We start from the raw sequence: 14,067 nt of genomic DNA on the forward strand, positions 1-14,067 counted from the left end.
TTCACATTTATAATTCAGTCAAGGAGCACTTTCAAATGTAAAAATCATATTTATTTAAAAAGCACAGCGAAAGAGTGAATGCTGTGTGAGAATTATTCAAATTACATGCTCACATTCACAAACGGGCGTGGAGAAATTTTAAAACATAGACACACTGAAAACGTGTAATTAAAATAAATAGGTTTGGCAAATAATGCAGTTACTCCAGTATAGCAATACACAGCCAACCAGGCCTGCGGTCTATTGTTTTTCAGTTTCTAACGACAACCAGTGGCTGTGACAGGGTTGTAGAAGACACATTTGTAGCATGAACGCATTTCGTTTATACGATTGTCAACATCCCGATAGATCAATATTTGGCCACCATGTTAACTCCAGCACATTTTCCAATTGCACTGGTAAAAAAACATACCATTGCTTTAATTTGTAGGCATGTAGCCACTGAAAACAGTTCCTCCGTCACACCATGGCGCCGATTTACTTCCACAGGTAGGAAGAGATACTAACACGTAGAGTTCGTTGCATGGCTTCAACCACCAAAGAAATGTGATATTTTGATACTGTCCCCTATGGAAGTGGGGCTCATGCCGTGCGTGAGGTGGTAATCCGGTGCACAGTTCTGGTGGCTAACTCGACGTACCATGAAACTGGCTATGACATCGTGGCACAAAAAAAGTTGCACTAAACAATCTATCTTCATCTGTGCTGAGAGAAATCTGCTCATATAATTAAGGAACTGGTCTCAGAACCTAACATTGTATTACGTTGTGTGAGGGGGAAACTTGACTTAAGTAACTCTAAACTCTACCTTACCCCATCCACCAACCTACATAAATGCACACAGACATACAGAACAAATTGTTTCTGAACAGTTTTACTTTTGGGCCATTTTGATGGCTCTATTACCAGCATTGCCTGATGAAGCCGCGGGGTTCTTGCCCATTACAGTCAGTGTCTCGCTCATCAGGAGCCGCTACATTGATTATTTTTGTTGTCTTCTTGGTATTTGCCATTTTCTTTACTACAATGCCCATTTTCCCTGGTGTAACCTGCTCTCGGTCTTCTTTTTGTTCGCTCTGAATTTCACTTTGGTTCTCTTTGGCCCTGTTTAAAGGTTTCATGCTTGAGAGTAGAGGTGGACATTGGAAGTGTTGACATTCGGGTCCATTATCAGCTCCACAACTCCCTGCGGCATCAGCACCAGTGTCGACTGCAGCGCAAGGGACAGTATTCCTCCTATCCAAAGCCTCAATGACTGTGGTTGGGGAACGCTTGAGGGGCTTCCGACTCTTGGCAGAGACCCCGGCTGATGCACATCGCAGCGGGCTGCTCTGCCTTAGTGACTGAGAAGAATGGTTTTCAATACTGTCAGGCCCAGTTGCCACAGGAGACAGAGCATCTGGCAGGCCCATCTCTACATGGCTCTCACTTTCGTGACCTGGCATTTTATCCAGTTGGGAGCAGATCGTTGGTGATTTTAACCCAGGTGCTGCAGGGGCAATTTCAGAGGTAAGTAAGTCTTCACTGCTTTGCAGTAGTGTGGTCTTTTCATCTGAGGGGCAGTCGGAGCACCTTGACAGGCTCAAACCATATTCAGCTGTAGCACTTAAAGATGTCCCCTGGCCTTCCCATTGCAGCTGATGATGTTCGTCCATCTCAAACTCCAGGCAGGACCTATAAATAGAGTCAGAAATAAGCAATAATCAGGTGTGCAGCTTTACTTTTAGTTGCTAAAACCCTAATCAAATGACACTGCTTTTAAATGGATGGTCATCCAAGGACATCTTAAGGATTTTGGGGGGCCCTGGGCCAAACGTATTTTGGGGGCCTCTGTTCGGAACAGCTATGAATTTATTATTCAATTTCAGTTGTTCCATGCCCTCTATGGCAAGGTCTTAATATTCAGGTTGAGTGAAGTGCGTTTTCAGTATTGTATAACAGCAGCAGCTCACTAATTTTACTGCAAGTAATCTCTGTGACACCCTCCCATTTCTTATATGTGAGGCCTTGTTTTGATCTGAAAGAAACATTTTGTATGGATGTTGCATGAAACATACATACAACATTTCCCTGCAATGTCTGTAATAGCCCCTCACAGATCACTCGCATTAAAAATAAATTAAAGGAAAATGTATATAAAACAATCTGTTTATTCAATTCCATCAGGGCAAGCCTCTCTCCAGGAAAGAGTTGGACCTTTCAGTGACCCCCTTGAAAGGCTGGGGCCTTGGTCCAGAGACCACTTTGTGCATGCCTTAAAATGTCTATGTGGCCATCTTTGGGGCCCACCCAGGAGGGCGGGGGGGGATGACCGACCACAGACACTGTAGTAAGGTGTGACAAAGGCCGCTTTATTGGAAGCAGGTGCATCCTGAAAAACCCAATAACCTTGGCCTGTGCCGAACAAAACTAAGCCTCACTAAATAAGGAATACCTACTCCAACCCCCCACCCCCTCCCCTAAAAGATATCCCCCAAACACAACATACTCACAACATAACCACCACATCTCCTCCGCCACATGCCTCCTTTCTGAATTAAACATTCCTTGGCCCCTGCAACGCAACCCCACCCCCTGTACAAACCATCCCAGTGCTCCAACTTAGCCCCTCTTTTCCATGAAAAGCGCCAATCCCTTGCATAGCACACCAGCACCTGTTCCATCGACACGGAAATCACCAACCTAACCATCCTGATGCACCGGCTCCCAACAAACCCCCTCAGGTCCACCCCCCCCAAGACAACCCCCCCTGAAAAAACACTGCAGCCCCAGAACTAAGGAAACCCCCTGGGGCACCCCCTGCCCCGAGGCAAAGTCCAACAACCAGTCCCAGGCAAAGGCGCACCCCCGCCAAAACTGGAGAAAAAAGAGGAGGGTGGGCGGGCCAAAACCACGAGCCCAGGGACCCCCTCCGGCCGCTGTGTCACTGCCACCGAAATGGTGGACAGTGACACAAGATGGCCGTAGAAATACCCCCCAGCCCAACCAGCCCAAAAACCCCAGCCCAAAAACAGCCCAAACCGCACAAGGAAGCCCAACCAGCCCAAACCCCGGACAACCAGTGCTCAGGTCTTCCCCCCCCTCTCTGGGCCCCAAAGTCCCCCGGGGGCAGGCCTCCCGATGGTCGGCCGCCCCCCCCCCCCCAAAACCCCATTGTAATGTGACCTTCATACTTGCTGAGACTATGATACCAGCCAGTGTTGATTCAATAGTGGGCCGAATGACTCAACAGTAGCACATAATACTTTATCAGTAGACTCTGCCAAAACTAAACCATCATAATCAAATATGTAGTTCTAAGCAAATACTGACATTAATATTCCACACAAAAAATAACCATGTTAGGAAGTATTCGTGATAACAGTGAAAGTTAAATGTTTTAAGAAAACAGAGGGCATCATTTAGTTATCACATTTTGCTTGTGATTGCTCATAAAAATGTGATTGCTCATAAAAAGTCTATCTATCTATATATCAATCATACACTTTACATTACAAATATCGCAATAGAGCCTGTAGTTATGGTTAGGTCGAAGTTTACATTGAAGAGCTGTTTTTTTGTTCTCTTAAAAACCTTCCCACCATTTAACATATCTGCACAAAATGTTCTCAAAAAAATGCGTGTCTAGTTTGGATTCAGCCTGGCATTGTTTGTCCAGATCTCTCAAGGGGCAGGGGAATCAAAAGGGGGTCAAAAAGCATATTTTCCATTTTATCTCCAATTTCAACATTTGCTCCCCACTACAGAAAAATGTGCTCAACAGATTTACACCAAACTTGGATTGAAACTAGAACTGTACTCAGGAATGTGCCTTTGCTTGGTCTGGGGTAAATCAACTTGATAGTTTTAGAGAAATGAGCATTGCAAAAATGTGTTGATGCACTTAAAAGGGTTAGTAGTTTGAGATAGCTGGATCGCTTGTTTTTAAACCCAGGTGCGAGGACAGTTTGCAGACACAAATTGAAAAAATTAATCAATCGAACTGGATGCGGGAGCCTTTCCTCCCAAAACCAGGGTCACTGCACCTAAGACTCTGATTAGCTGGCTTCCAGAGAACAATTTCTCTGATGGCCACCATTTCAAGACACAAGGGACAGTTCCAGAGTCCCCCAAAAATATTTTAAAGCCACATAAGAGTCAGGTGAGCACACCCTGACCACCAGGGCTAGGTGGGGGCAGGGGGGACACCAAAGAGGCCGAATAGTTTGAAAAGAAAAAAACAGGTTTACTGAACAACATCGGCAAACTCAACTTACAGTTCATGAACTCAGACAGACAAAGGCCCCTGCATTCGCATTGGAAAGTTTGTGCAATCGGTATACAATCCTCAAATTAGAACTTCTTTGATCTGTGTTGGGGCCCCTACCATAGGCCATGGACTCCGGCACAGGGTTCACGAACTATCAAGCTCATAGGCCAACATCGGGCCCCTGCCTTAGTTCGTGGACTCTGTAAAGAGTTGACAAACTATGAAGTTCTTGGAACCATTTTAGTTAGAAAGCAAAAGATACAGAATTGATGGACGGGACGCAGAACAAATAAAACCATTAACCCCAGTCAAGAGATCTGGGTTAAATCCATCATTCTATTGCTCATCATGCCACCCTAGCTCAGACCTGGCCATATGCAAATCAGTCTTGACCCTGTGCCTCATTGGAACAGTCCAGCCCGAACTGCCAAGCCAGGTCCTCCCTGGACCGGAAACAAGCATCCTAGGACCGGTTTCGGGGTTTCATCACTCATCAGCAAGGATAGCTTGCATCCAGTGGTACAGTGAGCCTGGAACCCACGTCTGGGCATAGCCGGCATACTTTAGTTAAGCCATTATATTCCACTGACTCCATAATCAGTTGAAGTTTATGTAGCATTTTAAGTAGCATTTTGGTGTGTCTAGTTTGCAGACTCGAATGTAAGTTCACAAACAATTGAAAAAAGTGGAGGTCTGTTTAAAATGTTAAAATAATTTTCCACCCATCTGCCGGGAGAGAAAAAACTAAAAGGCAGGAGACACACTTAAATGCCATGCACTCAAAAATGAAATAGGATGCCGAGAGGTCTGTACCCCTTGTGGGACTTTGGCCATAACATTTCATCTACAGTTGAAGCATTAAAGGGTATTTTAAAAGTTCCTGGAAGACCAGTCATCAGTCATGGCATTCCTAAGGGTGCTGTGGGCGATGAGCAGTCGATGGCTTGAGCCAGGCACCACACTGCTGCAAAATCTTTTTTTTGCAAAAATGCAGGGACACACTGATGGAACCAAGTCTTTTTTGGTTCAGAGGGTCTTGAGAGGTTGCCAGCGCTTAAGAGGGGGCAAAGCCTGATGCTAGATGCCCTATTGATACGGGCAAGTTGGCTGCAGTTTTGGGGTTTCTGAGAACATTTATTGGTCCCAGGAAGGGGTCCACCTCTTTAGGGTGGCATTTACTCTCGCCTTTTATGGGGTCCTCAAGGTGAGCGAGTTGGTAGCCAAAAACAAGAAAGATACGGGAGGGAGTTACAACTGGCAGTCATTCAGTGGTTGAGGGAGACTGAGGCCCTGGCACTTAATATCCCTAACCCTGGGCAGAATTTGCGAAGTCGCGCTATGCAAAGTTTTGCAAAACGGCAAAAAAAACTCCGCGAGCACGCAGAATTCCGCGAGCTCGCAGAATACATTTTTGTGACAGGAGCATCATGCCAGAATGAATCCTGCCCTGCATATTTATCCAAAAAGATGCCACAGTTTTGTGCAATACCTCTACTCAACTGGAGTACTACTGGCTAATCAGTAAGTGCTACCTCGTTGGGTATCCTACACTACAGCCGCGGGCCAGAAGAGTTATCCCAGTGACCAGGTGTGTCTGTAATTTTGCCACCGCGCCGAAAGGCGTCGGGTCCCTTGAGTGAGCTGTCCATCATAGTGGGGAAAGGGCAGGAAGACGTTGCCTACCACTAGTTTGTGTGGGGCGGGGCTTCTATGCGAGTTCACATGCCTCTTGTTTATAAAGGATCACAGACTGATCAGAGCAGCAGATGAGGAGAAAGAACCTTCTGGTCATTAGAACTACACGGGGATTGCGCTTGAGAAACTCATGGATGCAAAGACCTCCATAAAAGGACTACAGCTAATGTTTGACTGTGGATATGGGGAGAAAGCACACCTGCCTAGTCTCGACCGTGCTCACGAACTTTAGGGCAGATTAATGCCTTAATGAATTTGAGCTTCAACTCATGCACCTGCTTTATTTATATCAGTAAGGGCTTCCTGTTGAGGTTCGTGCCAGAATGAATCCTGCTCTGCATATTAATTTATCCAAGAAGATGCCACAGTTTTGTGCAATACTTCTACTCAACGTGCTCACAAATTCCGCTACGCTGCGGTTCGCGGAATTTTCAGCAATTCCGCGCTCCACGCGGAATTGCCAACATTTGGCAAATTCCGCGAGCGGAGCGGAATCGCCCTTAAATATCCCCCTCTCCAAGAAGGACCAGGTCAGTAGAAGTGACCACTTATTGTCATCATCTAGTGACCGCAAGTGTTTTTAAAAGGTTTATGAGTGTTAAATATAAATCCCAAGGTGAATCAGTGTATGTATGAGCGCTTGTATGGATAATTTAGTGGGTGCGTGACTGACGGCATAAGTGAGTGATTCGGTTTCTCAGTGAATGTATGGGTGAGTGACTGGTTGTGTGAATGTTTGTATCAGTCTGTAAGTTGGTGTCTAAGTGGCTGCATGGGTGTGTGAGTGGCTGTATGGGGGATTCATTGGTTGTGCGAGTACCTGTATGGGTGGGTGAGGGGCTGTGTGACTGCATGTATGGTTGAATGAGTGGGTGAGTAAGTGACTGTAAGGGTTAGTGAGTGTGTGTGTGAGGAGCTGTATGGGTGTGTGTATATGGCTGTGTGGGTGAGTAAGTGGACGTGTTATTGGTATATGGGTGAGTAACTGGGAATGTGAAAGACAGTATAGGTGAGTGATGGGGTTTATGGATGAGCGAATGAGAGTAGCTATATTGGTGAGTGTGTGCTTATGTCAGTGACTGTATAGGTGAGTCGGTATGTGTTAATATTTGCATGAGTAAGTAAGTGGGTGTGTGAGTAGCTCTGGGCGTGAGTGACTCAGTCTGTGAGTGTTTGTATGGGTATATGAGTGGATAGGTCAGTGGCTGTAGTGGAGACTGGGTGTATGAATAGCTGTATGGGTGAGTGAGTGGATGTGTGTGCAGGTCTATGCTTCAGTGAGTAGGTTTGTAAGTACTTTCGTGGCTGTATGAATGGGTTTGAGAATGGTAGTGTGGGAGTAGGTGTATAAAAGGTTTTAGGGGAGTGTGAGATGATGTGTCAGTGAATCTGTGGATGATGTCATCAGTCATGTCACTGAGGTTTGTGCACACTTCATCTATCAAAATAATAAAGCTGGATGATCACAACTCTGCTCCTGTGCCGCTGGAAGGCGCTATTACAAAACAGCTGGGAACATACAACCAACAAGAGACCTTAACCAGAACCTCACTTCCATCTCTGCTTACATGCTCCAAAATTGAAATGCCAAGAACCTCGGAACATGCAACTGCAACATACTGTCTGCAATACAAGTCCAGTGGTTTCTTAGGACCCCCTCTTCTCGCTTTCTTCATCTCTCTTATGCATTGGTGTATGGTCCTCTTCTAGTCTTCTGTAGCTCCACCACCAGGGCCCTATAATTTGCTACTTATTTCTCTCTGTTTTCCCAGTTTTTCTCATGCCTTTCCATTTCTATCCAAACCCATTTGAGTGAATCTGCACTTCTCCCACCTGAGATTGAATTTGTTTGTTTTGTACCATCTTGAATTCAGCTACAGTACTTTTATTCCACTTTGAAGATAATGGCTTCTGGATTCCACCTGGACATGTTTTTTATCTTCCCTTGTCATAACTTGCATGTACTCCCATGAGCTTGCTGTTGATATAGCACATTTCCTCTCACGTCTCATTCACTGTTAATTCCCTGGACGTGTAGGCCTTGTGTCATATGCATTCTCCTTCTTTGTACCCTACTGTCAACGCACTGTGCCGTTTCTTTCAGTAGGCTTTAGGAGTAATAAGCACAGACTCCTTGAACTTACTTAGACCACTAGAAAACTCTCAATATGAATAGTCTACTAAACACTGGGAGTCCACAGTATTGGTCAGTTATGCCCTTTTATCTCCAGTTGACATCTTTTCACTTCTTACTCAGGCTGACTGCTGCACTTCCCTTCATGCTTGCTGTCTGCTGTATGCTCAGTCCTTGTAAATCTTCTACATGCTGTTATTTCTAGCCCTAGTAATTCTTTTATGTTGCTTGGATGACACAGTCCACGTGATCTAACATGGACGAATTGATAGAATGGTGTAACAGCGTGTTCTTGTATTTTGCTCAAATATTAATTCTGTAAAGAGAAGGATTGGTTTTTTGAAGTGTGCTTTTGTTCAGAAAACCGAAATAAGTCATTTATATATAGTCTTAGAGCATCCTTTCTTTGAATCGGACCAAGTAAGGTTTAAGAACTAAGTTAAGAATCGGCATTTAAATCCACCATATTTGAACCAATGTGCCAATCAAAAACAACAGCAAATAACATTTAGATTTATGAATGCCTTTCATGCAGGCCAGGATAGGCCTTAGATTGTATCAATAATCTTCACTTACCGTTTGCTGGTACTTAGATCTAATTTAAAGGATGCTCCTTTCAACACGTTTCAAAAGTTGGCCCTTGCGATAAACCAAACATAATATATCTCAAACAAATACACATTGTTCACTGACGTGAAACCTGGGTTTTCTGTTTTAAGTTGTGTTGTTGTATGAATACATCTATGCTTCCTTTACCTCAGTGCCTTTTGGGTTGCAAACCCAGAGTCGGTCGAGGACTCCCTTGCTGAGAAAACATCAGACTTTTCTGGGCCGTTTTGCAGTAGTTCTTCCTCCTCTTCGCTCACCTCTTCTCCCACAGTCGGCCTCTTGTGGCTTTCTTCTGTTGGGGAAGGCTGAAATAAATAGACACACATGACGGAACAATAATGCACCTTATTTGAAGCACTAACTTTTGAGTAACACAAGCATACCGCATTTATGGTTATTGGAGGTATACAATATAAATCAACTGTTAGACCTCAGTGTGGAATGGATGGGACTTCCATGGGGTGGCGTTCAGGGCCAGAGTTATTGTTTGTCTAGTGAAAATACTGCTTCTCTCCAACTCCACCGCACTGCAGAGGGACGTTTGCCACAGACAGACATGTTTCCCTTTTGTGGGAAATCAGCAGTAAAACAGCTGGTGTGATTTCAGCCAAAATGGCCGATTTTCACAGTGAATTTAAGATAATGTCTAAATCCGTCAATCAAATTTGAGGCTAAGTCTGTTCTGGATTATGTGCATGCACTGCAAATGTGCCCATAAAGAGGAACTCCCACTTTTTTTTATTTCTTTTGTGGGGATTGCCCTTAACCTTTTTTTGTGACTTTCCGGCTATTTTTCCATGGCTGGGAATTCTACGGTAGATACACCAAAATTCACAGGGGAGCTCTGTCTCTTCTTATCGCAGAGGAAACAGTAAATGACATGGGGATTCACACTGCTTAATTTGCACAATTCGGCACAGCTCTACATCAGATGTCCTTCTACTCAAGGTAAGTAGTATCAGCCTATGTTGTTATTAAACGTCTTTTAATTCACGTGAAGACAAGGCGATACTAGGGAGGGAGTAACAAGTCTATTTACAAATCAGAAGCCAGCGTTTACGAAGTACAATGACACAAGCCAATGAACAATATGGGCGGGGTTTCAAATCTATCCTCCATTACAGCATGCCTCGCAGAGCAGCACATGTGCTGCCCAGGCTCGACCTAAATACACATTGATCGGCTTGGATGAATAAGAGGGGTCTCTAATTTGTCTTGGTGACAAAATCACAGCCTAAAAGACGAATGGAAATCCACCAGTATCCTTTGCTAAAATGGTAATTGTTTCACGTTATGCACACTTAAAATCACTTATCTTCAGTTTTCGTGCTATCGCTCTGACTCAACTAGAGGATCATCAATCTGCTAGGCCCAGACTTAATTAACCTCAGTAACTTGTGCTGTTTCTCCATCCACAATTCCCAGCAGAAGGAATTTCTGAACATTTCACTGAGTGACTGAAAGAAAAAAAGCGTCATGGAGGGACATAATGGTGGATAGGATTCAAGATGGCCACTGCAAGATTATGCAGCATCAGGTCTGTGAAGTACTGTAGTCTTTCATTTGTTTTCTTGTTTCACCGTTCCATCGTGAAAGGTCACCAAGTGGAGCACTTGAAGGAGGCTAAAGTACAATAGGAGGGAGTGTAAGTTATTAACATTTGCATGCTTGGAATATGAAGGCAGATTGTACCATGGTTGATAAGATATTAGACCCAGTACACGCCCAGACATATGAAAACATGCTGAACTTCAACCACTCAAAGTTTGTGCCAGCAAGTACATACAATAGCCTAAATACACTGCAGGAGGAATAGAAAACCTTTTCCAGTTTGTGACAATGAACTATCCACAGAGACTAAACTAAAACAACTAGGTGTTACTGTCCTCGTACATCTTCTACACACTGTTCTTATTTCCAGCCTTAGTATTTCTTTCCTATTGCTTGGACGACAGTTCCTGGATGTCGGCGGACATCCAGACTAAATCTGTAATAGCCTCCTCAAATTATGATCTCAAGCTACTTGTAAGGGCATGACTATTACTCTGTGAGCCAAACAAAGACTAACTTGCACTAGCCATCATTGGTACGAAACTGGTGTCTGTAATTCACTATTGACTAGTATGGAATAAAAAACCTACTTAGATCACAGGAGAGTCAAAATTCTGCAGCCATGGCTTTGGCAAGTATCCCATATTGTTGTCACATTACACCGATTTTAAGATACTTGCACTAGGGTCCTAGTGTGCTCCAGAGTCATGCTTGCAAATAGATTCATTTTGTGACATGCCAACCATTTGCTTCAGTTGGCAAACTGATCATTGCCTTAATAAAAATTATTGGAAAAAGAGCTAAAAGTTGAAGGGAAGGTCAATAACAAATGGATGCAAATAAGCAACTAGACTATGACCAATATCAGCTCTACTGCAGTCCATCCGTTGAGGGTATGGCATTATTTTTTCCATCAAACTTTAAGTTGATGAGTTTGTCTGTGCATTTTGTTGCAAGTCCGAAAACTTTAGCCACACCTGGCGTCTCATGGAAAAACCAGTGCACATAGACTGGAAAATGGCATCAATCAGATAAGGAAACATCTGAAATGTCTGCACCCTTACCCACTTGATTAGGCAGAGCATAATCCTTTACTACTCTTGGGCAGCAAAGTAGTGTATTTATCAAACTAGTTCCATTGATCGCAACTCAAAGAGGTCTACTATTATGATCAAATTGACCAGCAGTAAGGATATCACCAGATTAGAAGTTCCTTTTTCAATAGCTCTCCAGGACCCTAGCTTGCTTATCCAAACTTGAGGATGCTTTAGCAATTGAGCTGTCTGTTCTTCCCACAACTGACTAAGGTGAAGGGTTACAGATATAAAGACAGAGTCATGTTTGGGTAAGCTGCATTTATTTTTCAGAGTCTCAAATAGAGATGGCTCAGAGTTGGACTTCTTCCGTATCTTTTAATACTGTTTCAGAACTTATGACTCTTTGTGGAGTGCACTGGATAATCGGATGCTCACCCAACCACCATAAAGGCACACTTGACTCATTACAAAAATGCAGTTATATGCCTCCACTGAATCGAAATATGATCATGTGAAAGTGTTTCCTGATATTTTGCAAATTATACTATAAAAATGTGTCTATGTTCTTAAGAAATTGGATATTTGTTGAAGGAACTGAGCGTCAGCTTCAATACAATATCACAATCCTTACACGGGTGAACTACAAATGTCACTAATTAGAGCTGTGCTTAACTCTCTGGTAGATTGAGGCACATATTTATGCAGTAACCAAACAGCAATAAAGTGAACACAACACCGGGAAAATCCCAAACCAATTTAGAACAATAGAGAATATATTAATAAATAAAATGACACTAAAACAACAAATCTTCAATTAGCAGAACTGGAGTTATGAATTTCTAAAGTTTAAGGTTCGAATTTGCACCAAAAGGATCAAAGCGCCAGCTGTGGGTATCTGGTTACATCTGACTAGTGCAAAGTCACAAATTCAAGCTGACTGCGATGGTGTGCGGGCCGGATACATGACCAGGTTTGTCCTTCTGGAAGTTTTACCTTCTGACGTGAGGATTGCAGGTTCCGCGTCATATCAGGTGAAGCCTTTGGTGAGGAGCTGTGTGTTGCAGCTGTGCTGGGCTCCACCCCGCACTGTGTTGTATTTTGTGACACGTATGGTGAAAGGCTGCGCTGCATGGCTCTGCGGGGCTCTGCATCGGGTCCGACAAAATACTCGAGTTAGAAGTACTATCTGACTCCAGCTAAGGGTTCAGGACACTGAGTACAGCACTTGGGGGTCAGGCTTCCTTACAGTGAAAAACAATTTTTGAGGTTTTTCACTTGCCAGGACATGTAAAATGTATGTACACAAGTCCAACTTTACACCCTGTCTTCTAGATATTTTAATATACATCACTGTTTTGTATACTTATTGTGTCACCCTAAGTGGGACGGGTATGCCCAGACATGAGCCCTGTGCACACTGTCACTGGAACAAAACTGCACCCAGCTGATAACTTGGGTGAAACTGGTCCTGAAATACGTGTGTTCTGGCTCATTGAGTATCTAGCTTGGTCTTGACTGTTTCCTTTGGAGCATGGTCGACTGATTTGTGTATAGCTGATCGAAACTGAGGTGGCATGGTGTGCAAAATAACGATAGATTGGGATGAGGCTCAGAGTGATTAACAGTGGCTGAGATTAATTCAAGCATTCCCTCCGTCACTTTTCTTTATATTTATTGTGTCACCCTAAGTGGATGGGTATGCCCTAACGTTGGTTCCATGCACACACTGTTACTGGAACCAAGCTGTACCCAGCTGATGAGCCCATACCTTCGGCAAAACCAGTCCTAGATTGCTTGTGTTTCAGTTCAGGGAGGATCTGGCTTGGCAGCTCGGGCTAGACTGATCATATTGGAGCAGGGTGAAGACTGTTTTGCATATAGCTGGGTCCAAACTGAGGTGGCATGGTGTGCAAAATAATGATAAGAATTCTATGCATCACTGTTTTGTACACTTATTGTATCGCCCTAAGTAGGGCGGGTATGCCCAAATGTGGGTGCCATGCACACCATGTCACTGGAACCAAGCTGTACCCAACTGATAAGCCCATAAGAAATGCGTTACTTACCTGTAACTGCAGTTATCCAGTAATGGTGTCTTTCATAGATTCACATGCCTGAATCGTTCCCCGTCGTCGAGACGGGAGTCCCCGGTACATAGAAAAGTAATGTCCTATAGACATACATAGAGAATAGTAGGCCTAAAGGCCTCACCTTAGTAACATATCCATGTCCTTTTGTAAAAAGGACCAAACTCTAAACAAGAGCCAATCAGCTATCACCTCCCTCTAGAACCTTCCTGGCAGGAGCCTCAGTCCCTCAGATTTCCGTACGCACTAAGCTAAGTAGGCGTGCCACTGAGAGAGTTAGGTGAGTCCTTCCAGGGGAGGCGGGAGGGTTGCATGTGAATCTATGAAAGACACCAATACTGGATAACTGCAGTTACAGGTAAGTAACGCATTTCTTATCCAGTATTATGGGTGTCTTTCATAGATTCACATGCCTGAATCAGAGTAGCAAGCAATGCAGAGTGCACATTTCTGATGGAACAGCATATACTATTCTTTAGATAATACACATCATGCGAGCATGAACCATCATTAGACATCCACAATAAGTATTAGTAAAGAAATGTGCATACCAGAGTAGGATGGAGGGACGGAGGAAGGCTCACCTTACTGAAATGTATATAGCTGAACACTACTTGTCCCACTACTGCATCCTTCCTCAGCTCCGTATCCAGGCAGTAGTGCCTAGTGAATGTATGCGGCGACTTCCATGTTGCCGCCCTGTAA

At 43.9% G+C, this 14,067-nt stretch overlaps 1 protein-coding gene across 1 annotated transcript in view; it reads right to left on the reverse strand.

The window, feature by feature from the left end:
• Window positions 1-67: 67 nt before the first annotated feature.
• Window positions 68-14,067, reverse strand: part of PKD1L1 (polycystin 1 like 1, transient receptor potential channel interacting) — a 1,793,388-nt gene continuing 1,779,388 nt past the window's right edge. Inside the window, exons 64-65 of the mRNA XM_078688182.1 lie at window positions 8,835-8,992; window positions 68-1,674 (exon numbers count right to left, since the gene is read on the reverse strand). Coding sequence (XP_078544308.1) covers window positions 903-1,674; window positions 8,835-8,992 — 930 coding nt within the window. The 3' untranslated portion in view covers window positions 68-902. The remainder of the gene's footprint in view (window positions 1,675-8,834; window positions 8,993-14,067) is intronic.

This window comes from Lissotriton helveticus, chromosome 4_1 (genome assembly GCF_964261635.1).
Source record: "Lissotriton helveticus chromosome 4_1, aLisHel1.1, whole genome shotgun sequence".
NCBI lineage: Eukaryota > Metazoa > Chordata > Amphibia > Caudata > Salamandridae > Lissotriton > Lissotriton helveticus.